The 26,978-nt window shown below is 50.2% G+C and overlaps 11 protein-coding genes across 14 annotated transcripts; 7 read left to right on the forward strand and 4 right to left on the reverse strand.

The window, feature by feature from the left end:
• Window positions 1–728: 728 nt before the first annotated feature.
• AAFC00_005596 (uncharacterized protein) lies at window positions 729–2,949 on the reverse strand (the record flags this gene model as incomplete). The annotated part of the gene is made up of 3 exons (XM_069345406.1): window positions 729–1,799; window positions 1,850–2,060; window positions 2,129–2,949. 3 exons carry the CDS (start codon window positions 2,947–2,949, stop codon window positions 729–731), a joined length of 2,103 nt encoding a protein of 700 aa, XP_069203231.1.
• A 1,510-nt stretch (window positions 2,950–4,459) lies between these two features.
• On the forward strand, window positions 4,460–5,053 carry AAFC00_005597 (uncharacterized protein; the record flags this gene model as incomplete). Its single annotated transcript, XM_069345407.1, has 1 exon — window positions 4,460–5,053. One exon carries the CDS (start codon window positions 4,460–4,462, stop codon window positions 5,051–5,053), a length of 594 nt encoding a protein of 197 aa, XP_069203232.1.
• Window positions 5,054–5,458: 405 nt separating this feature from the next.
• AAFC00_005598 (uncharacterized protein) lies at window positions 5,459–5,828 on the reverse strand (the record flags this gene model as incomplete). The annotated part of the gene is made up of 2 exons (XM_069345408.1): window positions 5,459–5,515; window positions 5,601–5,828. The coding sequence occupies 2 exons, from the start codon at window positions 5,826–5,828 to the stop codon at window positions 5,459–5,461; spliced, it is 285 nt and encodes a 94-aa protein (XP_069203233.1).
• A 611-nt stretch (window positions 5,829–6,439) lies between these two features.
• On the forward strand, window positions 6,440–6,931 carry AAFC00_005599 (uncharacterized protein; the record flags this gene model as incomplete). The annotated part of the gene is made up of 5 exons (XM_069345409.1): window positions 6,440–6,442; window positions 6,516–6,579; window positions 6,646–6,692; window positions 6,748–6,839; window positions 6,898–6,931. The coding sequence occupies 5 exons, from the start codon at window positions 6,440–6,442 to the stop codon at window positions 6,929–6,931; spliced, it is 240 nt and encodes a 79-aa protein (XP_069203234.1).
• A 494-nt stretch (window positions 6,932–7,425) lies between these two features.
• Window positions 7,426–9,018, forward strand: AAFC00_005600 (uncharacterized protein; the record flags this gene model as incomplete). 2 transcript variants are annotated; one of them, XM_069345411.1, is made up of 5 exons in its annotated part: window positions 7,426–7,464; window positions 7,526–7,799; window positions 7,847–7,887; window positions 7,936–8,241; window positions 8,347–9,018. In XM_069345411.1, the coding sequence occupies 5 exons, from the start codon at window positions 7,426–7,428 to the stop codon at window positions 9,016–9,018; spliced, it is 1,332 nt and encodes a 443-aa protein (XP_069203236.1). The 2 variants fall into 2 exon arrangements, with proteins under 2 accessions (XP_069203236.1, XP_069203235.1); XM_069345410.1 differs by having other exon boundaries at window positions 7,853–7,887.
• Window positions 9,019–10,954: 1,936 nt separating this feature from the next.
• AAFC00_005601 (uncharacterized protein) lies at window positions 10,955–15,235 on the forward strand (the record flags this gene model as incomplete). 2 transcript variants are annotated; one of them, XM_069348252.1, is made up of 2 exons in its annotated part: window positions 10,955–11,050; window positions 11,123–15,235. In XM_069348252.1, the coding sequence occupies 2 exons, from the start codon at window positions 10,955–10,957 to the stop codon at window positions 15,233–15,235; spliced, it is 4,209 nt and encodes a 1,402-aa protein (XP_069203238.1). The 2 variants fall into 2 exon arrangements, with proteins under 2 accessions (XP_069203238.1, XP_069203237.1); XM_069345412.1 differs by having other exon boundaries at window positions 10,955–15,235.
• Window positions 15,236–15,820: 585 nt separating this feature from the next.
• AAFC00_005602 (uncharacterized protein) lies at window positions 15,821–17,479 on the reverse strand (the record flags this gene model as incomplete). Its single annotated transcript, XM_069345413.1, has 2 exons — window positions 15,821–17,308; window positions 17,447–17,479. 2 exons carry the CDS (start codon window positions 17,477–17,479, stop codon window positions 15,821–15,823), a joined length of 1,521 nt encoding a protein of 506 aa, XP_069203239.1.
• Window positions 17,480–18,004: 525 nt separating this feature from the next.
• Window positions 18,005–19,555, reverse strand: AAFC00_005603 (uncharacterized protein; the record flags this gene model as incomplete). Its single annotated transcript, XM_069345414.1, has 7 exons — window positions 18,005–18,083; window positions 18,145–18,443; window positions 18,502–18,535; window positions 18,588–18,677; window positions 18,728–18,884; window positions 18,939–19,276; window positions 19,326–19,555. 7 exons carry the CDS (start codon window positions 19,553–19,555, stop codon window positions 18,005–18,007), a joined length of 1,227 nt encoding a protein of 408 aa, XP_069203240.1.
• Window positions 19,556–21,061: 1,506 nt separating this feature from the next.
• On the forward strand, window positions 21,062–22,412 carry AAFC00_005604 (uncharacterized protein; the record flags this gene model as incomplete). Its single annotated transcript, XM_069345416.1, has 7 exons — window positions 21,062–21,098; window positions 21,154–21,168; window positions 21,238–21,463; window positions 21,525–21,738; window positions 21,788–21,844; window positions 21,899–21,976; window positions 22,032–22,412. The coding sequence occupies 7 exons, from the start codon at window positions 21,062–21,064 to the stop codon at window positions 22,410–22,412; spliced, it is 1,008 nt and encodes a 335-aa protein (XP_069203241.1).
• A 910-nt stretch (window positions 22,413–23,322) lies between these two features.
• Window positions 23,323–24,179, forward strand: AAFC00_005605 (uncharacterized protein; the record flags this gene model as incomplete). 2 transcript variants are annotated; one of them, XM_069345417.1, is made up of 2 exons in its annotated part: window positions 23,323–23,624; window positions 23,687–24,179. In XM_069345417.1, the coding sequence occupies 2 exons, from the start codon at window positions 23,323–23,325 to the stop codon at window positions 24,177–24,179; spliced, it is 795 nt and encodes a 264-aa protein (XP_069203242.1). The 2 variants fall into 2 exon arrangements, with proteins under 2 accessions (XP_069203242.1, XP_069203243.1); XM_069347807.1 differs by having other exon boundaries at window positions 23,332–23,624.
• Window positions 24,180–25,138: 959 nt separating this feature from the next.
• AAFC00_005606 (uncharacterized protein) lies at window positions 25,139–25,969 on the forward strand (the record flags this gene model as incomplete). Its single annotated transcript, XM_069345418.1, has 4 exons — window positions 25,139–25,277; window positions 25,328–25,379; window positions 25,519–25,702; window positions 25,811–25,969. The coding sequence occupies 4 exons, from the start codon at window positions 25,139–25,141 to the stop codon at window positions 25,967–25,969; spliced, it is 534 nt and encodes a 177-aa protein (XP_069203244.1).
• Window positions 25,970–26,978: the final 1,009 nt, after the last annotated feature.

A 26,978-nucleotide genomic window follows, 5' to 3' on the forward strand; every position in this document is an offset into this window, starting at 1 on the left:
GGGGTAAGCGACGTGAACATTTCTCTTTCTCATTGTTGTTCCCGCGAGGTACCAGGAACCGTTCATCACCTGCATACGTACTCTAGCAAGCACATGGGTGCAGGCACACACATGGCAGAAAATAGGCGTTTAGTTCATCTTCCTTGCGCGCGGGATTTTCCTTTTCGAAGTTGGATTGTACGGTGCGTGGGAAGGGTGTTATTTTTTTTGCTTTTGCCCCGTCATTGGGGAAAGACCCTGTGTCTGCACTGCCTCTGCATATCATGTGTGTTGAAGGGTTTTTTTGTTTTTCGTCTTTAGAAAGCGCAGCGGCATTGGATTCGTGGAGCGGAGCGCACACGCATAGCAGCACACGGAGGTACCATATATTGGCAGCCTCTTACCCCCTCGTTGTTATCTTGCTTCTCCGTCTGTCTCTCTCACTTCAACATGCACACACACATATACATATCAGCGTCGCGGTCGTCTTTAGTCTTGTACTCGGACTTTTGTTTGGCCAGCAGCCAATCAGGAGAGAAAAGAAAAGAGAGTCGTCTCGCTACCACTACCTTCCTACTCTCGTTTGCAATCACACCTTCCAAGTCCAATTCGTACATGTCCTTATGCATAGAAGATACGCGACGAACTCACAGCAGCCAATCCGGTCTTCGTCGCGAATATGATATCAAAATCCTCGAACGTCTGTCTAGTCAATAGACAACATCTACAATCCAAAGAACCAAAGAACATCACCGCTCTCCAGCCAACTGACAAACCCTATTCGCAGCCTCCTCAAACCCATCAAACGCCTCAAGCGCCAACCCACTCTGCGCAATCTTCTCCTGCCCGACCCTCTCATTCGTGCCTCGAAGCCTAACAACAACCGGCACGCCCCGCATATCGACCTCCTTGAACGCTAACATGACGCCGTCGGCGATCATGCCGCAATCCGTCAGTCCGCCGAAGATGTTGACGAATATGACTTTCACGCGCTCGTCGCGCAGGATCAGCTCGAAGGAGGTCTTGACTGTCTGCGAGGTCGCTTTGCCGCCTGTGTCGAGGAAGTTTGCGCAGAGGCCGTTGTGCGGCGGCAGGGAGAGGCTGTCGACTGTGTTCATCGCGAGGCCGGCGCCGTTGACTAGCGTGCCGATGGCGGCGGCTGGGTCGCCTGTGTGCAGTTTTATGAAGACAATGCCTGAGGACTCGGCTTCGGTTTCGACGGCGACTTCGAGGCCGGCGTCGCGGAGGGTGTGGATTAGCTTTTGGCGGCCGGCCGACTTGTAGGCTGCGGAGTCGAAGTGCACAAGCGGGGAGGAGATGGCTAGGGAGCCGGTCGGGGAGATGGAGAGGGTCACGGTCAGGGATATGGCTTCTTTGGAGGTGTGCAGCTTCGCTAGCGAGTCGATCAGTTTCGCTGTTTGCGCGTGGGCGAGTGGCGGCGCGGCGTCGAGTTGGAGGTGGCGGATGGCTTGTTCGATGACGGTTTGGTCGGGTCCTTGGAAGTAGTTGTATGGTAGCTTTTTGATGCGGCGCGAGAGGGATGCTGGGGAAGTGCTCGGTGAGACGACGATGCAGGGGCTTCGCTCTGTTCGGTCTATACTTATGCCCAGGTAGTGCGTGTCTACTCCTTCGGGTGCCTCTGCTGTGATGGCCATGTCCTTGATGAATTCGGAAAGCAAGTCTACTGCTTGTTGTCCTGCAACGTGCAAGGTACGACGCTGTCGGCTGACGGGTACAGTGACAGGGCTTCTGTTTCTCAAAAGCTGTGGTCTGCTCATGTAATGCATTCCTCGTCGTTGATTGGCCGTGGCGGATTGCCGCTGCAAAGTGTGAGTTTAGAATAACGATATATATATGTCTTGATGCTCACGATCTTGCCCACGTCCTCTCCTGCCTTGCTGAGCAGCCCCTTCATGACATTGCCGAACTTTTCGGGGTGAGAGACCATGGTCACACCGGCGTCTTGCAGAGCCTTGTACTTCTGATCCGCGGTGGCTTCACCAGGAGCTGCCCATGCACCCGCGTGGCCCATGACCTGTCCCGCAGGTGCCCGTCTGCCACCAACAAGTGCTGCAATGGGTCTTTTCACATCCTCAGTGTTAGCAGACGTGACTTGTACCCAAAAAACTCTCAAGAAAGCGATACTGACTTTGGATTCGTGGTTCTACGGTGATAGTCTCTGATCCACTCCGCCGCGTCTTCCTCGGCGCGGCCCCCGACTTCTCCCACAAGCACGATTCCTTCAGTCTCCGGATCAGACTCGAACACGCGCAGAGCGTCGATGAAGTTGGTGCCCGCCACGACGTCTCCGCCCATGCCGATGCAGAGGCTCTGGCCCAGCCCGGCGCGCGTGATCGAGGCAACCGTCTCGTAGCTCAGGGTGCCGGACTTGGCGACGATGCCGATGTGACCTGCGGAAAAGGTTGGGAGAGGTTGGAAGCCGATCCTGCAGTTTCCGATGGGAGAGATGATGCCGGGGGCATTGGCGCCGACGAGTCGACTTTTGGACTGGGTCTGTAGAACAGACATGATCCGCAGCATGTCGTGGAGGGGAATGTGCTCTGCAACAGCAACGATCAGGGGGATCTCCGCTTCAATGGCGTCTTCGATCGCCTTTGCGGCATGTTGAGCAGCGACGAAGATGGCCGTGGCATCTGGTCGCAATTGCGTTTTGGCTTGCTCAACGGAGGGCAACACGGGCAGACCTAGATGTTCGCCAGCCCTTCCAGGAGTGACGCCACCAACGATGTTCGTGCCATAAGCCAAAGATTCTTGAGCATTACTTGTAGCGACTCGTCCGGTGAAGCCTTGGTAAATGACTCGCGTATGCTTTCCGATTTTTAGATTCGTTATGGTATCATCGTAGGACTTGCTAGCCAGAGGTTTTGTGGTCGCGAACGCCCTGACGGAGTGCTTTCCGGCCGGAAACAGTAAGCGAGGAGTCCTCGCGAGAGCGTTGGATGGGAACATATCAGGAGGGGTAGATAGAGTGTAGTTGTACAGTGCTCTTCTTACAATCACAAGATACAGTACTTGGACAAATGACCAAGTCTTACCAGACCCTTGATCCCACTCTCTACTCCGTCCTCGGGATATCCATTTACCTTGATCAGAATGAAAAGGACAAGTAGGGTTATGGCTACCATTCGTGATATCTCTCACTTACTTTTGGAGTACAAGTGCTGTACCTTACCTACCCTAGGTACCTAAGGTACTCTGGAGAATGCGGAGGTGAGTCGGAGATGGGGAAGAGCGTCATCACTTCGAGACTAAGCCGAGGTCGGCTTCTGGTCAGGCCTTCTTGGTCCAGGAGCAGCGACAGGACATCCCAAGTCTCGATGGATGGCTCTGCTTGTGAATGGCTCGTACAGTACGTCTGAATCGTAGCCATTGACGATGGAGCTAAGGGACCACAATCGATGCATTTTCAGAATAACCCATCGATCCTCGTCGAGGAACCAGCTACATGAAGCAGGGCTCGCAGGCGGTCACGAGCGGATGGCGTGCACAAGAAAGGCACATCCACTCATACTTTGTACAGTAATAATAGCACTGTATGGAGACACGCAGTGATTTAGCTGTACAGTAGCTGCAGTGGAGTAAACTTGCACCATGAACCCCACATGTGGAAATTGATACTATGGGGGTGTCTGCCTCTTTCCCTGTCGTTTTCTGCGGCGGTGCTCATCGTATAAGAAATATATTATTGTTATTATTATTGTCGCCAGTTATCCATCGGCGATATTGCCCAGATGGTTAGTGGTTTCACGAATAAGGCTGGCGTGGGTTCTAATCGTGGAGAGTCATTGCTCGTGAGTATTCGCGTCGGGACACGCATCTCTCTCCATTTCTTGTGGAGCCCCAAACAGCCGCAGTTCGTATCCGCTGTCGATGTCATTCTCGTTGTCATGGCGTCCTGATCAGACCGGGGCCCTGTCCTTTCTTTGGCAACCACGAGGTAGATTTTAGATGCAGAGTAGTAATTCACAGAACGAGGTACAGTAGTAGCTCTTACGCAGTCAACTCAGCCATCTGACGTTCTACGAAAGATCTCGCGTGGCTTGAGTAAGGAAATTGTGAGATTCATATTTGGTCAGGAAATCGTAAGCTCTTGCTCTTCTTCCCGAGTCTGGACGTATATACCTTACATATACAACAACCAAGGTATTGTAAGAGGATCATCGTCATCATCTGTGCAGAAACATAAAAGCATCCATCTATACGCAGTCTCTACCTACTCAATCTGCCTCTGAACAAAAGAACAGAGCTGCTGCTATTCCGGTCAGAGAACATCCTTCCTCAACCTTTGCCCGTCAGACCATCTCGTACTGTAATCCGCGCGCACATCACGCCCAGAGCGAAACTGCATTTGATTGCCGATCGTCAGAGCTGCATCACGCCGCCAGCAGAGAAATCGCTCTTGCAGTGCCCTACCTTAGCTATCTCGAAATCAACCCCCCCACCTCTCCTCGGCCCAACCATGTCGCAAACAAGACCGAAAATGGACAAAGCGACCGAGCTCGCAGAGACGATCAAGACCCTGTCCATCAACACAGATCCACCAAAGGCCGTGTCGGCGTCGGCGAAAAAGGCTCGCGAGGAGGAAGAACGAGCAGGAGCAGAAGTGTCACTGGCGGATTCATGGGAAGAAGAGGCCGGGGCCGACGAGGCTGACCTTGTGTCTACTTCTACAGCTAACGGGGGCTCTGCGGCCATAGCCGTCCCCAAAGCCTCAGATGTGCCTTTCGCTCCGCCTCCGACGCCCTCGTCGCCTACTGTCTACCAAGAGCGCGAGCGCTTCCCTTCTTCTCTTTCAAATGTACCGAATCGACCGAAGAGGAGCGACTCGCCCTCGGATGACTCTGGCAAGAGACCGGAAAAGTCGACTGCGGTAGCGAACAGACTGATAGCGGGAGCATTGGGTGTCAGAGCCCCGAAGAGAACAGAAGAACAGCGCAAATACGATCGTGCCATCAAGGAGCAAGAGATCAGGAGGAAAAACAAGGAAAAGGAGGATCAAAAGCGCAGGGAAGAAGAGGCCGCAAAGGCAAAGGCGGCCATCTGGGAAGACTGATCGTGAGGCAATTCAGTAGGACACTGCGTTTATCAAACACTGAACAGGAGCAGAGGGCGGCATGTGACTGTCATATCAAAACACGTTTCCATAAAAAGTAGGCAATTCCGCGCCCTCTACTCGATGGCCACCATCTCTTTCGGACTACACGTCTGGCGCAAGGGTCTTTTCTTTCCACACGCAAGGCGACCACAAGAAATGGAAAGCCGAGAAGCCGTTATTCAACGCCCGTGTTTCCCTTCACGCCATCGCAAACTTTCAGGTAGGGAAATATATCGTCAGGGAGAGTGATTCACGCTGTTCAGAAGCTGTAAAGCTAGAGAGACAGGTCCATCTCGCCCTGTTGTTCATGAGGGTTCATCTAAGAGTGCTTCTGCTATGCCTTTTGCGCACGTGACCGAGCGCTCAGCCACCGATCTGTTCCTGATGGACCTCGAGGGTATCGCCGTCTTGCATATCGAGCTGTTTGGGCGCATGTTCGGTCAGCTTTTGTCCGCCGTGCTGTGCTGTGCCAATGTATCTCGTGACAAATATCGGCTCCACTCACCGAATCGGGGTTGTCGGTCGGGTTCACTCGCTGACCGTCGAACAAGAATCGCACGCTGGCGGGAGTCTTGCCCTGGCGCTCACAAAAAGCATCCATAAGCTTCTTGAGCTGTGTCGTACGCTTGATCTTGAAGAAGACCTCGTTGTTGTTGTCCGTCACTTTGATGTTGAGGTGCTCGCTTGGCGCTTGCTCCTCGGGCTTGTTCGAAGGACTACCGCTGTCGGACATGTTGACTGCTGCTGCCGAATGAGCTTTGATTGGGGACTGTCGAAGATGTTGTGAGTGCTTTGCGCGGCGAACGATGATCGATGCTCCGAACTACGTACGTCAGGCTATTTGGATGTAATGTAAGTGAAGATCGGAGCTGACACCGGGGACGTGGGCCAACCTTTTATACGTCAGTTTGTGGTCAGGATGATGGATGAATGGATCTCCGATCACAGGTGTCGGCGCAAACGCTGGAGCGGACTCACGATTTATGGAGAAAACAACAGCAAGATGAATACAGAGCGCAATCTCTCCCGCTTTTGAGAAAGTAAGTGTTTTGTAGTGGGGGAAAGGTGTGCAGGAGTGAAGTTGAAGTTGATGTGGTGTTGTGGCGCGGGGTCTGGATGGGAATTGTTTGTCTTCGTCACGAATCGGATGTAATCGTTCACACGCTTCCACATAGCCTGCGCCAACTTTGCTGCTATTACTACCTCTGCCACGACCAATTGCATTTCACTATCGTTTCATCATCATCACCTCAGAATCAAGCGTGCAAAGTTGCCTTCTCACGCCTTCCCCTGCACTCATTGCGTTCTTGACTTCTTTACTGAATACACGCATCGCAAGCAAACATGGTACAACGTGATGTCATGCCTCATGGCTATCTGCTTTACCACTACAGCATCTTTGGCTAATGTTGCATATCAGGGTAAACTCGAAGACGACGTGAAATGCGATCCTCCTTGTCATCCGAGAGCCTGCGCTATTCAAGGTACACATCAAATGTGCTTCACAGCCGCGCGAGCAGGTTTCATGTTCCATGCTGATAGCCATGCAGATTGCATTCAGAAGAACAACTTCAATGAAGAAAAATGCCAGAAACAGGCAAGTAGAACAACAAACTCACGCTTTTATATTTCACGGTATTGACACAAGAAAGATCGATGCGTTGTACGAATGCTGCAACGCATTCTACCAGAAAAACGGAGACGATGTGAAGACTGTGAGCTGCCCAAAGGCAGGCCTGCTCAGGTTCGTCGACCCCCGTGCTATCAATCATCACTCTGAGCCGCTGAACCGTTATATCCAGGCTGAAGATGCGGCAACGCGCTCAAGGCTCTTGAAAACCACATTGCCAGCGATTTGTATATAACTTGTCAAATAAATAGAAGATCTGTTACACCAGCTTTGTTGTCTCGATTCTCATCATCTTCCCGGGGGAAAACTGAACAGAGTATATAGAAGGCGTTGTTCGGTATAAGGTCATCGGAGCACGCAAGGAGGCCTCATGGACCTGTGACAAACATTGAAAAGTTGCACCGAGACTCTATTGATGGCCTATAGACATTGTTGAAGAAGAAAGAAAAATTCCTCCAGGCGGCTGATGTGCGAAGGTTTTGATATCTGAGCCGTGTGACTGTGCGGCGCTAGTTCTGACAAACTTGGCCAAAAGTCTTGGTTTATCTATCCACCTATCTAGTGTGGATACTAGTACCTACACGACACATCTCATCCTTGAGTAACCTCACCATATGAACACGTTCTCATATTAAACTTGCTACTGTATCGCATCAATACTGATCCCAGTGTGACTTTGGTCTTTCAAATCGCTTGAAGGATGTCTCCAAATCGTAAAATCATAATTGATACCGACCCAGTATGCTTGCATTTCTCGTAGTTGTTTGCTCGGATCATACCAACCAACATGTGTCACACAGGGAGTGGATGATGTCCTGGCCTTGCTCCTTGCATTCTCCGCCTCTCCAGAAGAGTTGGAGGTTTTACTCATATCTCTGACCTTTGGCAACATTGATGTTGAGAACTGTCTGCGCAACACTGTGACTCTGCTCTATCATGTGGAAAGGGAGATTGCGTGGCGAAGAGAGCAAGGGAAGGATTCTGGATTCGATGCTTTACTTGCTCATAAACCTATCGTAGCCGTGGGCGCCCACGAACCACTAGCAGACCAGCGCATGATGGCAGATTACTTCCGTTGGTGATGTGATACTTTTCTGATCAGTTCCCTTGCTGACGTATAGATCTAGATGGCATCGATGGACTCGGCGGTATTCACAATACTGTATGTATGACGGCCTATTGCAGATTGTACGGTACTTACGATTGCTAGCATCCACATCTCACCCCTGCACAGACGTGGAAAAGCCTGTTCAACATCTCCCAGAACTCTGAGCTGAAGGAACATAGCTTAGAAAACGAGGTTCAGGATCATCCCGGTCGTCTTTTCCAGCCATCAAATGTGCCTGCTCACGAAGAGATCCTGAGGCTTCTCCGTGAGAATGAGAAGGACACCATCACGATCGTGGCGGTTGGCCCACTTACAAACATTGCTCTTGCAGCTGCCAAGGATCCCGAAACATTCCTCCGCGTGAAGGAAGTCATTGTAATGGGTAGCACCCTTGGCGAGGTTGGAAATGTAAGTGCGGCCACATCTATCACCTTGCACTCAGTCCATCTATCTCACGGTGCCTTTGGAATCCGTACGAAGAGCATTCACTAATGGTCGCCACAACACGCACAGATCACACCTGTGGCGGAGTTCAATACCTATGCTGATAGTTTCGCCGCCGCGAGAGTCTATGCACTCACTTCGCCGCGGCCCAACTCCACTATACCCCCACCGCCTCCTGAACCATCTGGCGGACAGAAATCACTCACACAGCCTTCTTACCTAGCGCCATATCCCGACAAGCTTTCCAGGCAGCTAAACTTGACGATCTTTCCCTTGGACATCACGCACTTGCATGTTATCAGAAGAGGTCAATTTCAGGCAACCATCGCTCCGCTGCTCGATGCTGGCTCGCCACTTGCGGAGTGGGCTTCGGCTTTCCTGAGCTCGACTTTTGCGAAAGTAGAATCGTTGCAGGAAGGCGTCTCAGGTGACGCGGTTGGGCTTGAGCTTCATGATCCTCTATGTATATGGTACGCGCTGTCGCAAGGTGGTACGGGGTGGACTGTGTCGAAGGACGAGGATATCAGAATCGAGACGACTGGCCAATGGACAAGAGGCATGTGTGTTGTTGACAAGCGCAATCGCAGACGTCGTCCCGCGGATGATGTAGAAGGTGAGATACCGAGTGACACAGGCAACTGGCTCAGTGTCAACTCTGGCAATAGGGTAGGCAGATGCGTGGCTTCTCCAGGCCCGGCGCTCTTTGCGCCTTTTTTGCTCGAAAGAGTGTTCAGGGTGTAGAGATTGCACCGTCTCATCTTGGCGGTATTCAGACATATGGAATACGATATTCATGACGAATTCAGATTTTTGAGGGTCGATCTCACCAGTCTACTCATCTCATTCCACTCACCTCACTGTTTCATTAGTGTGGTCGCAACCTGATGCTGAGGCGAAAGGTAGATAAGCGGTATTTACTGTCAAACGCTCGTCGCAGCTGTGCCCGGGCAACACGTAGCTTGGCAACGACCCGGGGTGCGCAGATGAGAGCACACCAACGTACAGCATATCCATGTAGTCCATATCATTATGAGCAGCTTATAAGGCAGTGAAATTGTGGATATAGGACAATCACAAGGCAATGCATACTGTACTTGCAGATCTGCAGACAAACAACAAACAATGCGAGGCCCTCGACCAGTGTTTGATGTTGGTCGGGTAAAGATGTTGAGGATTCGATGCCGAGCCATAAGTGAAATTGCTATCGCGAGTGCAAAGACGAAAATGTCTGCAACGACACATTGCGGCAGACGTCGATAGCGGCGAAAAAGATGGGGCAGAAATTTTATCGGTCTCGTAGCTTGTACCTTGGTAGAGCCGCAATGCAATAGGACTGATGTGATAGGCGTGACAGGCAATGGAGGCATGCCGGCGGCTAGCCAAACGGATCACAATGCACAAGCTTCATATGCAAGGTGGATCTATCAGAAGAGACACCAGGTCAAGCAGAGCAGGTGGATTGTCCATGGAAGAGTAGAAGGGTCTAGCCGAGGACTTAGGGGCGGATAGAAGCGTGAACTAGTCGTTAGTTGTTTGAGGCAGTGCTCTTGGCTCTTTCCACCAGCAATCCCCATATCTTGGTCTGGTCGTGGAATCGACATTATTACATTACAGTAACAAATACAACGGGCCTCCGCATTGGCAAGTCTTGTCTGGCAAGTGCTTTGCTTGTTGCTGTCAAGAGTTTGAGTTTATGCCATCTTGGACTCCGTTGATGTTTTCCGCTTGTTGACTTGGACGTGCGATTATATCAAGCTTGTTCGTTTGCCTCCTTCGAAAGGAGAGAAGGTTCTCAATCGACCAACCGACCAGGCGCCATACAGCAGGTTTATGCCATTGATTCTGATCAGACCTTTTACTTTTCATGTCCGGTCACTGTCGTACTTTTGCCTCTATACCTATTGTATACCTATCCGGATTCTCATCAATTCTCAATTTCGTCTCGCCGCCATTTAACTAGTCAGGTGTCCCCCAAGGACTAAACTAGCTCCGTGAATTTCCAGGAGAGAGAGAGAGAGACGACGACGACGACGACGACGGTAAGACCTATTCTTTCCCCCAATACACTTGCAATGCGATTCTCCAGTTCCAGACTGTCTCTTGCTCCTCTTTTTGCCTCATCTCTTCCCTTGCTTCTTCCCCGTCGAATCAGGCCTAGGGTATAAGGTACGGTAGTTTTGCAAACGCCGAATCCATCTGCTGCGCCACCTTCAATTGCCTTGCATACCGTACCGCACGCTTTCTAGACCATCCAAGCGATTGTGTCACACTGATGGTGACTTTGGCTGATGCTGCTCTGCCTCCAACCAGATCCATCCGTCCCTCCCCATCTTGTATCATCCTTACTGTCTTGTCGCCTCCTCTTGCTGAACCCTATCATCAGCTTCCGGGACACTGCGGTTTTGCCTTGAGCACATGATCCCATTGACTCAGCCTCTTCCGACCACCTGAAGTCTTGGTCTACGCCTCTTGTTGCACCACTTTCAAGCACTGCCCGACATTCGCCAAGAAGCAGTCAGCAGGCTCGCCATTGCCTCCATCTCCGGAGAACGACCAGCATTGCTTTCTCTTACATCTCTGCTACTTTGCTCCATGGTGATCAGGTCAATCCAGCAATCTTTCCAAATCTATCGCTTCGAAGCAAAGCGCAAGTGCCTGGAGGCCTTCGCCGCACATCATGTCTCCGTCACCACCACTTGGTCGGGGCACTTCTCCCTCCCCAGCACCTGGACGAAGACCTCGCGCGCCTACTATCACCATAGATACCTCCGCTGTTCGTAGATCCTCCGAACTGCATCATCCTCAACCCCTAGAGACCCTGTCTGATACACATAACCACACACAGGGGGACGACTCATCATCAACATCAGCTCTACGTCCTGCGCATGGCGTCCCGACTGAGACGAGGACAAGCAACTCGTTCGAGAGAGACAGCAGTAGACCTACATCTCCACACAACATCTCTTCGCCCACGCAGACCCTGGGAGACAAGTCCACGTTCTTGGCTGTTCCACATGCGCGATCGCGGACGAATTCCTTTGACACTGATGATGGCCAATCATCTTCTGGATCGACACATACGTATATCAATTCATCGCCAGACAACGATCGCACGCCAAAAGCATTTGCTGGTGATTCTCATGCCTCTTATGATTCAAATGATGTGATCGGCGACGAGGATGCCTTGACGCCTGACCCTGGCACCGAGGCCGATTTCACCAGGGAAAATAACCCTTTCGCCTTCACTCCCGGTCAGCTCGGCAAAATGTTCAATCCCAAGAGCCTAGGAGCCTTCCACGCTTTGGGCGGTTTAGCAGGTATCGAAAAGGGATTGCGATCGAATCGCCGAAGTGGTTTGAATTCGGATGAGGAAATGGTCGAGGGTTCAGTCACATTCGAGGATGCTACCAAAGTCTCCAGTCCTTCTGCTTCATCTGGCACGACCGCTGCTGGCGGTTCTCCCATTAACACAGATCACAAAGGTGAATCCAGGTCCGATTCTGGTTCATTTTCCGACCGCAAACGCATTTTCAGCGATAATCGCTTGCCTCAACGAAAGGGAAAGGGCTTCTTTGCCATCGCATGGGAGGCCTACAAGGACAAGGTTTTGTTGCTTTTGACTGCCGCTGCCATCATCTCTCTTGCTCTCGGCCTTTATCAAACCTTCGGTACCCCCCACACCCCTGATAATCCACCTGTAGAGTGGGTAGAGGGTGTCGCGATTATCGTTGCTATCCTCATCGTTGTCCTGGTCGGGTCCTTGAATGACTGGCAGAAAGAGAAGCAATTCGTCAAGCTCAACAGAAAGAAGGATGAAAGAACTGTCAAGCTCATCCGCTCTGGCAAAACCCAAGAAATATCCATTCACGACATCTTTGCTGGAGACGTTATGTTGCTCGAGCCTGGTGACATGGTTCCGGTCGATGGTATCCTTATCGAGGGCCACGGCGTTAAGTGCGACGAGTCCTCGGCAACTGGAGAGTCTGATATCATGAAGAAGACCGCCGCAGATGAGGTTTGGCGCGTCATGGAGGCCCATGAGCCCCTGAAGAAGCTCGACCCATTTATCCTCTCTGGAGCCAAGGTCCAGGAAGGCGTTGGCAAGTTCCTAGTTGTTGCTACAGGTGTCAACTCCGGCTACGGCAGAACTATGATGTCTCTCCACGAAGATAGCGAAGTTACGCCTCTCCAGTTCAAGCTCAACTCGCTCGCTGAGTACATCGCTAAGCTTGGTGGAGCAGCCGCTTTACTTCTTTTCATTGTTCTCTTCATCAAATTCTGCGCTTCGTTACCTCACAGTCCCTTGACACCATCCGAGAAGGGCCAACGATTCCTTAACATTCTGATTGTAGCCGTTACAATCGTTGTTGTTGCCGTTCCTGAGGGCTTGCCTCTTGCAGTGACGCTTGCTCTTGCCTTTGCAACGAAACGCATGACCAAAGACAACAATTTGGTGCGTGTGCTGCGATCTTGTGAAACCATGGGCAATGCAACTACAGTCTGCTCCGACAAGACAGGCACGCTGACCCAGAACGTAATGACGGTCGTTGCTGGCTCTCTGGGAACCACATCTCGCTTCAGCAAGCAAAATCCGAACAGGACCGAAGCCGGCGAGGATCAAGCCGAGACTAGCAATGTCGACTCTGCTATGGGAGATCAAAGCGCTTCCCAGTTTATGGATTCGATCAGCGACTCGGTTAAGTCTACCTGGAAAGACTCCATTGCCCTGAACAGCACCGCTTTCGAAGGCGAAGAAGATGGCAAGCAGACATTCATCGGGTCAAAGACCGAGACAGCGCTACTTGCCTTTGCCCGTGACTTTCTTGCCATGGGTCCGGTGAGCGTAGAGCGATCCAACGCAGAAGTTGTCCAGATGATGCCATTTGACTCCGGAAGAAAGTGTATGGGTATTGTGCAGAAGATTGGCAACAAATACCGCCTTTACGTCAAAGGAGCATCAGAAATGATGCTTAAGCACTGCACCAAGGTTATCAGGGACCCAAGCAAGGGTGTTGATGGCGTTTCCATTACTAATGACAATGTTGACACGCTCAACAAACTGATTGAGACCTACGCGTCCCGATCTCTTCGTACCATTGGCTTCATTTACCGCGACTTTGAACAGTGGCCACCTCGCGGAGTGCGGAAGCTCGAAGACGACCCCTCGCAAGCAAACTTCGAAGACGTGCTGAAAGACATGACTCTCTTTGGTATCGTCGGTATCCAGGATCCAGTACGTGAAGGTGTCGCAGAGGCGGTACAAGATTGCCTCAAAGCTGGTGTCTTCCCTCGTATGGTTACCGGTGACAACATCCTGACTGCAAAAGCCATTGCTACAGAGTGCGGTATCTTCACGGCTGGTGGAGTTGCTCTAGAAGGTCCAGTGTTCAGGAAGATGAGCCGCAAGGAGCAGCTCGAGATCATTCCCAAACTGCAAGTCCTCGCCAGATCATCACCAGACGACAAGAGAATCTTGGTCAAACGTCTCAAGGAAATGGGAGAAACAGTAGCGGTTACCGGTGACGGTACCAACGACGCTCCTGCTCTCAAGGCTGCCGACGTTGGCTTTTCAATGGGTATCGCTGGCACAGAAGTGGCAAAGGAGGCATCTGATATCATTCTTATGGATGACAACTTCGCCTCGATCATCAAGGCCCTCATGTGGGGTCGCGCCGTCAACGATGCAGTCCAGAAATTCCTGCAATTCCAGATTACTGTGAACATCACTGCCGTCTTACTCGCCTTTGTCTCAGCTGTCGCCAGTAATGATGAAGAATCTGTCCTCACGGCTGTACAGTTGTTGTGGGTCAATCTGATCATGGATACATTTGCTGCGTTGGCGCTAGCTACCGATCCTCCAACTCGCAAAATCCTCGATCGTCCTCCTACACCAAAGTCTGCATCTATCATCACCCTGAGGATGTGGAAGATGATCATTGGTCAGGCAATTTTCCAGATCGTTGTCACTTTCGTCCTCAATTTCGCCAAACACAAGGGTGGTAATGGAATCCTCTCTTACAACAATGAGCTGGAGGAGAGACGACTAGCTGCGCTTGTATTCAACACGTTTGTGTGGATGCAGATCTTCAACGAATTCAACAATCGTCGCTTGGACAACAAATTCAACATCCTTGAAGGCGTGCACCGCAATTCCTTCTTCATCGTAATCAACATCATTATGATCGGTGGACAGGTCATGATCATCTTTGTGGGAGGCAGAGCCTTCAACGTGACAAGGCTTACCGGAGCGCAGTGGGGTCTATCGGTCGGATTGGGTGCTATATCGATCCCCGTTGGTGTTATAATTCGTCTGATTCCGGATAACTGGATCCGCGCGATGATCCCGGATTGGCTCAGACGTAAGGTCCAGCCCAAGGTAGCCATCACGGACGAAGAGACAAATCCGTTTGATGAATTCAATCGTGCGATTCAAGAGATCCGCGACGAGTTGACATTCATCAAGAGGATCAAAGGCGGTCGACTCAACCAGCTCAAGTTTGCCGTACAACATCCACGCGAGGCTCTCCTTCATTCCCGAAGTCCATCGCGGTCTCGCAGTAGCATGTCGCTTCCGCAGACGCCGATTGGCGAGCACAGTGAACACGATGGCGGAGTTTCTCCTGCACCGTCTCATGCACCTTCGAGTCGTCGCCGTGGACGATCGCGTTCAAATTCGGCATTTGCTGGTGTAGCCGCCGCCGGCATTATGGCTGGCTCCATTGGCGGTTGGAGTCCAATCGATCGTAGTCATGGTGACGAGAGTCCAAGATACTCACATGCGCGGTCAAGGAGTGAGCTGAACCGTGAAAATGGAATAGATTTTCACCCAGACACCAAGTCTAGGGATCCCGTTGTCTTGGAGGATCCTATGGAGCAAACGGACGATCACCCACCGTCACAAGCCGTGAACACTACACCCAACTTTCCGGTGGGTCCCTTTAAGGGCTCCCCTTCATGAGCAAGGTCTAAAGCTCAGAGATGAACCAAGATTGTCTATTGGTTTGATTTTAATATTGCGCGTTAGAGCGTTTCTTCTTCTTTTCGATGGGTGTTTTCCAAGCGGCATCAAGGGCTGGAATGAATACTGGCACAGGGTTGTCGCCAACAAATATGTCGTTTAATTATCGGCAGGCTACGTCGTCTGCGTTTGCCAACGGTCACGATGGTACATACGTTTTTTATTCTGGGATATTCCTAACTTCGCAATACGATACCTTGGTTGTTTATGAGATTCACGCTTTAGTCCTTTGGCAAGTCAACCATGTCAAAAGTATATCAATAGAGTTGAAGAGGTTTGTCAAGTCGAACATGACAGATATCGCACAGCATACTACTCATACGACCATCATATACCCTTCACGTGAAAGGGTGATGATGATCGGATTTGGTGCTCAGCCCGCCATCGTACGACCACCATTTTAGTTTACTGCTTCATCCACAAAAGTCGCGTCTGGTACATACCATATCCCGCAAGTGATGGTACAGTTCAACGCTTCGTACTGCTCAGGCAAAAAAAAACACCAAACAAACGTCCAAAATCACATCACCGCCAAGGATTCGAATCACCCTCGAGCTCAAAGACATCTCTAGGCTGCGCGCTTCCCTTGCTCAGCGGCCTCAGATTAATGTCGAAATCCTCGTCGTCAGCCGCAAGCCTATCAGTGATACACCTAGTACGATGCAGCACCTCAGGGGCCAGCAGCCTCCCACGGTGCTCAGCAGCGACATGCTGCATGAGGACATCGACGCCATGAAACACGGCCGATTTCTGGCCCATGAACATACAGAACATGCACTGATAAGCATACCGCTCATTGCTCACTCTGTCCTGCTCGACATGCGACTTGGCGAGGAAGTGCCAGCGGAAACTGATGCCTTTGCCCGAGTGCCAGATCTTGTCGAGTTGGTCTAGTGGTAGGCGGTATGCGAAGACGCAGCGGCTGGAGCCGCAGGCGAGATAGTGCACTTCGCTGCTCGACCACCCGTTGTTGAACTCGACTTTTTTCTTCACCGCGTCTTCCGCCCCGCATTGTAGTTTCCAGGCGCCTTTGTAGAAGCCTAGGTACGCGTTGTCTGCGCCTGGTACTTGTACGCTTGATGATTGTGGTTGGTTAGAGGCTGAGGGTTGCATGTGCAACTCGTGTCCTGGTGACGACCCCGTCATCGCGTTTGTCCATTGTGCTGATGCTGTTGCTGCTGTCTGGTCGCCCCATATCAGGGTCTGGTCCTCGACGGAGTAGAGGGCTCGATGAAAAGGAGACAATGTGTCCGGGGATGCCTCCATTGATGATTTGTCACTGTGACGCAAGGCTGGTGGTATGGAGTAAACAGATGGGCCTTCTACAGGTTCATATTGTGATTCCCTGGGAGAATCTTCGATTCGCTGGTCGTCCTTGGTTTTCTTGAATCGCAAAACTTCGCGATAACTCGGAAAGTAAGAGACTCCACTTTCTGAATTCGAGGTCCTTCTTCTACTACCTTTCGTCGTCGTAGGTATCGAGATTGCCCTCTGATGACTGGTGAGTGCATGTGTAGCTGGAGGGGATACAATGGTCTCCTGTCGCACCGCTGATGGAATTGGCGGCATTGAAAATGTCCTCTCTATATAAGGAAGTGGTGGTGAAATGGGCATCTGGATCGGCGCAGCAATCACAAGGCGTTGTCTGAGCTGCATCAACGCCGTCACCGTTTGGTCTCTACCGAGATCCGAAGCGTACAACGCAGGTCCAAAGTCTATCATCTGGTCATCCTGCAGCGCAGCGGCGAGCTGTTCGAACAGCTGTGCCTGCAGCTCGATTCTAATCTGGCGTAATTGCAAGAGTGCTTCTGCATCACCCCTTTCGAACCTCGTCCCAAGTCGAGTTACTCCTCGGACCTTCTCTGACTCGATGTCATGAGCCGCTTCAGTCAGAGATATGTCGAGGTTTTGCGAAGGTGGTAGACAGGCTTGTTTGTTTCGTCTTCTCTCCCTTATCCTGGTAACTACCTCGCGGCCATCTTCATAGGCGCTGATTATCGCTGCCACGCAAGCCTACCATATCGGCATTAGTAAATCCTCGGGCAATAAGTCCTCCTGATTAGAGTCTAGTCATGATCATGCTGTGTGATTCAATGCATGTCATGATATTCTTTCTCTTGATATGTTGAGCTACAGGAAAACAGAACCCACGATGATTCCAACAATTTTTCCGATTCCAGACATAGTCTCGGCTGTCGCGATGAGCAAGTGTTGGGGAATGCCATCCGTCAGTCGGTCGTCATATCAAAGTATTGAAAGTGTTGGTCATTGGGGTATGCAAGGCATGATGATCCCAGTGCCCGCCGCTGCACTAAGGCGACCATAACCCCCGCACCACGTAGTCGCCATGCAGGTTGCGCGTGGCTTGGTTATCGCGCACCTCTGAGTGGATGTATCATTCGATTGATTGGAGCCGGCTTCCAAAAGCAGCTATGCAGCGATTAATTCTCAACCGCGGCGTTTTCGGAACCTCTTACAGTGCCTGTGCTGATCCATTGAGATGCGGATTTTTAGTGAAGTATTGCGACACTTATAGAGATATATTTGTGTATATAATATCTGTGAGTCAAGTGGAGCCCGCAACTCACTAGTTCGTCTCGTCGCACTGCTAATCACTCTGCTTGAAGATGGAAAAAAATATGCATGCCATCATACTAAATAGACATCAAAAGTATCGGATCGAGACTGGGCCTTCGCGCTTAATACACACTACAGCCCTATGACGAACTCCATACCACCTTCCTCGTCTCGTGACAGCTCTTGCAGTCCATATCTAGGCGATGCCACACTAAATGCGCGAGTGTAAGTAGGTATGACGATCAAGTCTCCCAATTCTCGCATTCGCTTACCTCCAATTCAAGTTTCCAACACACATGCATTTGCAATTCGCGATGAAGAGCTCGATGGCGCATGACAGATCATCTTGTGTATATTCGACATCGGCAGGAATCTCTTTGAGCATAGAAAGTAGCTGTGAGATGGAGCGACGCTCTGTTTGACCACAATAAGTCGACAACAGATTGAAGGCTGCGAGCTCGAGTCGCTGAATAGACGCTTTCAAGAGATTGATTGCGGTGTCCATGCCACTTTGAGCGCTGTAAGCAAGGTCGCTACACAGCACGACAAGATTCTCAACGAATCCCTCGGCCTATTCGTGTGGTTGATCAGCACGGTGCTGTCGTATTCATTGGTCTTACTCAACTCACCAGCTCTTTCTTGGCCGATACTATATCGTTAGTGCTGGATAAGTGTCAACAAGCTGTGTGTAGAGCGCATATCTGAATCGACCTACATCCAATGAACAAGACATGTCTCTTTCCACAAACTACGCATGTCAGGAGATTCAATAATGTGTATTGGTATCCTGAGTTCGTTTGCAAATCTGTGATGTTGTCAACAAGTGCGCGCAGCGCAGCCTCGTCAGACACTTACTCGATCATGGCTACTACTTGTCGGCAGCAGCTAGAGCCCTCACGGTAATCCCAATACTCCTCGAAGCTTGGGATAGTCCCTATCAGACGGAGTTGCTGTTCACTCCGATAACCATCCAGGGTCAGTCGAGCTTCATCAAGGAACATCACTCGCTTTTCTGTAACAGCATTAGCTGCGAAAGTGAAGCTGGCGGAAGTCGACCAAAGTGTACCATATGAATAGCTTCGGCAGAGCGCGCTGCCGATTCTTCGGAAGCTTTCAGCAGTCGGACTGACGCTCTTTCTGTCTTCAGCATGTGCCGTGTCTCCCAGCTTCAAGCTCTGTTGCACTACTTCAAGTGTTTCGCGGTATAAGGCAGCAAAGGCATCTTGATCGAAGTGATTCGGCATGGACATGGCATCGATTTCGTCATCAACCAGGAACATCCAGCCACAAAAATAGGTCAAATCAATGAGTTTCTCTTCGCTGGAATATGGGAACCAGACAGACAGGAGATAATCAAGGTTCGCCTTCTTCAATTTCATCGTCATGGCTGCACTCATGCTGTACCTGCTTCGCGTTAATCACGGGCACTGACAAGCCATCCAAGATGACTTACTTGTCCAATATATCCGCGATAACCGCTTTGACGGTCTCTCGATGAGGATTTATGTCCATCGGCCAGCCACTCATGAGAGGTCGAAGGTCTGGGATGCGGACTTTCTGACCTCGGGATCGAGACAAGACATTTTCGCGACCGTACGGCTGCAGACTAGACTCCCGATACTGGTCGGTTTGAGGGCCCCTGTAAAAAGCGGGAGATTCGTATAAGGTAGGAGAAGTATACATATTGATAAGTGAAGCAAAAGTGATTCAAGGTGCTGTTGCGCAGATGCTCGATATGCGAGATGAAAGACACTTACCAGATGATTGGACGAACTCTAGAGGCTGCTCTTATACCTACCAGATCCGCTTGAGTCGCTGATATCATCGAGAGGACAAACCCACAGCATTCAAGTACCATCATCTGGTACATACTACGATTGCGTGTCGGAATGCTACTGGTCAGGAGCTCGAGGAACTAGTGCTACTTCGCATTGTGGGCTTGACACAAGCCCTTGTAGTATCGTGTGTTACTCCGAGGTACCCATCCGCCTCCGGACGGTCCCATCATCCTGGATACTTGCGACACAACGCTCGATAATTCAAATCTTGAATTGTCAATCATTGCACTGTCACATTCGACTGCCTCTCTCGGGTACAAACTCTCCGCTAATGCAACTTCGATACAGGCGCCTCGGGATTTTCAATAGTCTGTGAGGAAATGTGGTGAGACCTACCCGTCTCATGCGTTACTGTACTCGGCCATGCAAGGGACGCTCGATGGCGCAGACACATCGTATCCGCTAAGTTGAAATCCAGTTGCTGCTTTGGGATGCATTGTGGACAATAGCCTTCATGTCTGCAGATACCAATAGCGCAGGAAAGATATATGGCCAAGAGAGACTATCAGGGCTCACTGATATACCTGCCGTGCTCAAAGACGTGGGGAGTCGCCCGGTTTTGAGGGTCGTATCAGACCTTAGCTCCTATATAAGGGCCAAGGAGGCTTGTCGATTCTGGTAGCGGGGCTGCGGATTGTTCATAAACAATTCTCTCTTTGCTTTAAATGCGCATGGTCTCATAGAGCAGATTTGCGAAGAGAGATGAGTATCCTCAAGATCGCGTAGATAAAGTCATGAGACTTTTTCTCGAATTGGCCCTTTCAGCAGGCTGCGGTATTTACCGCAATCACCCGGGCTTGTCGGCTCAGAGGCATCTCATCTCTGTGTCCGGCGTGCCCAAGATGGCTCTCTAATGTGAATTTACCTTTGATGCAAACGTTCCACTGTCCAGTTAAGTAATGAGCGGAAGATAGCTAACACTCCCATTGCTCATCAAGGGCACGCTGTCGATCAGCCTGGCAAGCGGGGACATATGAAAAGAATGTGGATGAGGTGTGGTGCTGCAGAGCATTGTACAGTATGTTCGAGATGAACAGTGGTGCTCTTAGTGCACTTTAGGTATCCATGGCATGCACGCCTCGCATGCGCTCCATGCATCATACCTTAAAGACCCTGACGGACGTAGTGATTAAACTGAAAGATCTCCGGTCTTGGCGAGCGACTCCCGGAGAAGACCATGTTATACTCTCGTGCCTTATGATACAATGACCTAGGACGAGTACATAAGGTAGGTAAGGTATATAAGAGAATTAAATTCATGCTCTTCTACTCGGAAACGAATACAACGTATATCACAATATCTTATCATACATAGCAATCTAAGGTCATATCATACCAAAAGCAATCAAATATGCCTCAGCTCGTTGGAAAGGAAGTTGGAGAACTGGGTGAGTGGCAAAGGTCATGAAATAGTATAAAGTCCAGTACTAACTCATGGATTAGGTTATGGCTTGATGGGTAAGAAAATGGATCGAGCTCGTCTCAACATGTATAGTACAGGATCATGTACTGAACCTGGTTTCTTAGGTCTCACCTGGCGTGCGAGTCCTCCCACACAGGAGACATCCTTCCGCGCAATGAAGGCATCTCTCGCTGTCGGTTCGAACTTCTGGAATGGTGGTGAATTATATGGCACACCTGAGCGTAACAGTCTTCATCTGCTCTATGAGTATTTCTTCAAGTACCCCGAGGATGCCGAGAAAGTGGTCCTGTCTATAAAGGGCGGTCTAGAGCGAGGCCAGATGGCTCCCAAGTAAGCATCGCTTATAATGCTATGAAACCTATCCGGATCATAGAGCTAAGATTGTTTCTAGCGGAACGAGGGAGAACGTCAGGCGCAGTATTGATGAGTGCTTGAATGTACTTGATGGCAAGAAGTTTCTTGACCTCTTCGAGTGTGCCCGTGTCGATCCAAAGACACCAATCGAAACCACAATAGAGGCTATTGCAGAGTATATCAAAGAAGGCAAGCTTGGCGGGATATCTCTGTCCGAGTGCTCAGCAGACACAATTCGACGAGCAGCTAAGGCAAGCATGAACAAGCAGCACTCCTTGAACTCCGACTGACTATGAGTAGGTTCACAAGATCAGTGCTGTTGAGGTTGAGTACAGTTTGTGGGCAACAGACATTGAGGTTGGTTTTCTACGAACTATACTATAGAAGAAACGTTACTAATCTCTCGTGCAGAAAAACGGTGTTGCCGAGGCTTGTGCGGAACTCAAGATCCCAATCATTGCTTACTCGCCTCTAGGACGAGGTTTCTTGGTAAGTACTCGATGCTAGCATGACACGGCGAGGGCGAAGCTGACAGTTGCCACAGACCGGACAGATCAAGAGTTTCGATGATCTCACGGAAGCAGACTTCAGACGCACACAGCCTAGATTTCAGGGTGAGAACTTCGAGAAGAACATGCAGCTCGTGCGAGATATTCAGAAGATTGCCGACAAGAAAGGATGCACTCCGGGTCAAATTGCGACCTCGTGGATCCTCACAAGGCAAAAGCTCCTAGGCACTGTGATCATTCCTATCCCTGGCTCCTCCACCGAGGAGAGAGTGAAGGAGAACAGCGTCGTGATCGATCTTAGCGAGGACGATTTGTCAGAAGTCAACAGCGTACTCAAGTCGGCGACCATTGTGGGTGGCCGCTACGGTGGACCAGGTGCAGCTCTTGAGTGGGGCAACAGTGCTCCATTGCAGTAGTTTCTAGCCATGCGGGCATGTTTCAATGAAGGAGCACTGGTCTCGAACTGGGCACTCAAAAAACATGAATCGAGGCGGTGGCATTACAGTCATTCATTAGCTACTTCAATACTATATGGAAGAACAACCACCAGCTATATAACAGACTTCGAGGGGCACATTTGACTGTGAAGTCATTGTCAGCTTCAGATAGATACGAGTGCAGTGAGTGTGCAATAAAGGCTCGGTGTGTCCAATTGTGTCAGATCAAGTGTAGTGTGAATTAATCCTCATAATACGGCTTCCTAGGAAACCGTCCGCAGATTGCCCCTAGAGACAACAGCAGAAGTAGGATTTGCAGAATTCAAGTCTGCTCATCACGAAGGATGGATGGGAAAGAATGTGCTAGTATTTGACTTACCTGTGGATCAACAGGGCAACACGATCAGGCGTCGTCTGACAGCTGTCATAAGGCCGAGACGTAAGTCAGCTGCGTGGTGCTGATGCTTACATTGTAACTACTGTAAGTCGTCAAAGTGTCGCACCATCATACAGTGTGAGATACAGGTATGTAGTCACGAACAGGTAAAGGTCTACGAGTGCAAAGCGGAAATTGATGTGTGTACAATTCTGAAGCCTTGTGTTTTAAGTCCGATGCCAAGACTTGTTCGGCTGCGCATGTCATGTAGACCCAGTGCCAACATCTAAGATACCCTGAGCAGAACAATGTGTTGAAAACTGTATTAATACGACTTTCACGAATACCTAACCACAGCATTCTGCTTTTGGATCGGGTCCGGACTAGTGAGCTTATCTTTTACCAGTGACTCCGCTGTGTCGTGTTGTCAATTTGTTACCAATCTGAAGGGGTCTGTGGGAGTCGAATAACATTTCTAGGCTAACATTGCCCAACAACCTTGAGGCAAGGAACATGTCTTATATGCCAGATTCTGTCGGCCAATATAGTGCGGCTGATGTGCACAGCCAGTCGAGGTATGATGGCCCAGCCTATACCTCGACACCACCTCCGCCACCACCAAAGCCTGCTTCCGGGCGTAACAGCGCAATGGGGACCCCATTAAGAAATGTACCACCGCCTCCACCGCCTCCACCTCCCGGTTATGAGCCCAATCCCTCTGCACAATCTATGGCTCGAGACCGGCCGGCACCTGATGATTACCAGATCTCACTGCCTACACCTGGCTGGTTGCCACCCTTTGTACAAGATCTATCGTAGGCCTGCCCGTGTTACTTCGCGGCACAGCGTCCGCATTGCCTCAGCTGACTTGATACAGAACACAAGACCTTCGTACACTAATCGAAGACCCTTCATTACAGGCTTCGCTTCTGAATAACCCAGAAACCACTCATCCTTCCATTCCTGCCTCGCGTGCTCCCCTTCAGCAGGCTTTAGAAGGCAACATTGCCTTAGCTTCATCACTGCAGCAGCTTGAATCTAATCTAACTCATCAGCGTGCCGCAGTTCAGTCGCGTCTACTGGCTCTGCGCGCTCTTGAGCAGCAACACAGATCCAAGATCGCTGAAACTGAACATGCTTTACGCAACTTCAGTCCAATGGCTCTTTATCAACGACTGAACACTAGTGTACAGGAGCAAAATGCTCTAGTTAGAGGCATCGAGGAAAGCTTTCTTGATGAGTCTGCCTTGGCATCCGACAGGGAGCTGTCCGATTTCCTTCGTCGTTTGAGAGAAGCTAAAAGGCTCTCCTTCCTCAGGTCGCAACGCAAGGAACGGTGGGACGAAGGCAGGGTGGGTGGTTGGAGATGAGCAGTCTACCTCTCGAATCGTACCATGGTCTGGGGACAACTGCGGTTCTGCTAGAATCACCTGTCACACCTCACGGTAATTGCGGCATCCCGGATCCCAGTACGATCGACACATCTCCCTACTGCATGAACCTCCATGGGGACTCTCTCGGGCATTGCGGACCTATGGACACCTACCAACACTTTACAATGCATATGATGAAATTCTCATTCGCTTGTGCATCAGCCTAGCAAGTGTAATCAATTATCGATATGCTAGGTATGGCAAGGTAAGGCAGCGACTTAATATGCTGGGAGCACGTGAGTCGGCACTAGCCGGGAGCTTTCGCAAACGAGCAAGGTATGTCACACACGCCTACGACATTTCCTGTCCATACACAACGTTCAACTTCGCCACAACGTTCTTCGCTCTATGAACGTAGTCTGGTCAATCATTGGACGCGTCACTCCCAAATATCCTCATCTCCATGAATGCCCACATTCAGTCGTGGGTCCGCCTTGTTCCCCCGCATGGAGCGTCCCTCTCCCGGCCCTAGCGTTATTTACCCCACATTGTCTCGTGTCTCCGGGAAGTTTGGAGCTGCAGGGCCGGGGAAGTTACTATTGGTCGTGTGAGCTCTGGGCTGATCTGGTGTGAGCTAAGGAGCTACACCTCTAGTCACCTCAGAGACCTTACCCAGACCAGTCAATTGGCCTCGAGCTTGAGTGAAGGAAGCTATCTACCCAGGTCCAGTGACCATGGCAATACAACCATCGTCAGACCAAAAACCCCGCACCATAACGTGATCAGAAATGCTACTACATCCCTCCCTGAGCTCAGCTCCCTCCTACCTTTCCTTTTTCTCCTCAAGTCTGTCTTGATATAAGAAGCCAGCCTTTGCCTACCATTTGCTCTATCCATCCAATCCCCGTACAAAGCCAACCTAAGCCTAACCAGCTTTACTTGCAAAAACCCGAACCATGACAACAGAAGCCCATATCCCCCTTTCCAAGGTCGATTCTGCTATTGAGCATGGCGATGCTCTCCCTCATGATTCTAAGATCAAGCATCGTCGAACTAGCAGTACGGTGTCAGGAGTCTTTAGTATCAATGACCTTGGTACGCATTCTCTTGAGTTCGGTGTCTCTGACAGTACTGACAATGTACAGAGAAAGAGAACGTGGACCTTCAAATAGCAATAGAAACGCAGAAAACCGGATGGTGAGTAACATACTAATGTGTTCCTATGTACTTATGTACCGTTGAACGCTTATATATGCCTGTGATGCTGCGTTTGATATTCGTCATCACCTATGTGGACAAGGTCTTTTTGTATGGAGCTCGACTGACCTCGATATAGGAAGTTAAATACCTCACCTTCGAAGCTGGAAGACAAGGAGATGCTTTCGAAGCTTCTCGTAGTTCCTCCGATCAAGAGGATCGACCTGGCTTTCCCTCTCGGTCTCACAGTTACTGCCCGTAACATGAAGGGTGTGACGATTAAAGACGCATTAGAAGCAATTTACAAGCAGTTCAAGAAGAAGGTTCGTGTCTTCTGATCTTTCTGATTCGTCATATTGCCCATTGTCAAACCCACTCATCCGTCTGCACGACACACTGATATTGCCTGCCTTGAGACTAACATATGTCAGGATGACGACGAACTAGGCGAGAACCCCTACTTGGCCGGTTTCGAGTGGGACAGAGATGAATGCTACACCAAATTCATCGTGCACCAGAAGAAGACAGGTGAGGAAAAGGCGCCCGGAAGCGGTAAGAAGAAGAACAAGAAGGACAAGACCGTGGAATAGAGTCTTCGCTCTGCCGAACCAGACCTTTTGCACACACGAATACCTTCTTGCCGCATTCCGCTCTTTTCTTGTTCGTCGTGTCCACATAGTGTAAGCGGCCCTGGTGTCGAGGTGTACTCTATTGAAGTGTCTTTTTGCCCCTATGCGTAGAGGCATATTTTGACGAGGTTTGCATGACCTCTGTCAGGCTGAGATCCGGGCGTTGTCGTCCCGGTAGCCTTTGATGTACTGGTACATCCTTTTATTTCTTGCTTTTAATCCAATAACAACAATATTCTTTCGAAACACAATGTCTGCACAACAATCGAATTGTAATGATGTGAATGACAATGTCAATATTGTAATGCTGTATAATGTGCCTGGATAAGGTAAGTAAGCTTCACCTCGATCCAATACTTGACCATTGAACGTAAATGTCATGTGGTTATATCCATATACATATATACTGTGTTCCTACAAATCAAGGTACATTCATCATCGCAATGTCCAGCAGACCAGATTCCCCGATGGAGACTTACTTGTACATACGAACAACCAACAGGAAGACGTCGAACGAAGCCAGGTGGGTAAAGATAACGCCTGGCCGACGCTAATTAAGGTACGTTACTTCATGGTATCTGAGCTAGTGCAGGACGACCATATCTGATATTGTACCTGCCATTTCTTACTTCAATCTTGATACGGCGCTTATTGCGTTTCTCTTTGGCTGTTTACTGTAATTATTGTACTCGGCCATAGGCTGTAGAGAGACTCTGGGCGTGGCCGGTCACTGTTCGGTTCTTGTCGCCCGGGCTTTGGTGTTGGACACGTGCCGTGCTAGACGACACTATATATTGTGTCCTTAGTCCACATCTCGCAGTCTGGCTCGACTGAGGTGTTCATCGTACGCGTTGTGGGGTCTATAGCTTGAGGTCTATTCTTGAATAAGACTCGGAAGTCACATCTACAGTCCACCCAGTCTCTTTCATCACCTCACCTCTCACCATGGGCCATATCGACCCATCAGCAC

The sequence above is a fragment of the Neodothiora populina genome (assembly GCF_041146345.1).
Source record: "Neodothiora populina strain CPC 39397 chromosome Unknown canker_contig_5, whole genome shotgun sequence".
Classification (NCBI taxonomy): Eukaryota; Fungi; Ascomycota; class Dothideomycetes; order Dothideales; family Dothioraceae; genus Neodothiora; species Neodothiora populina.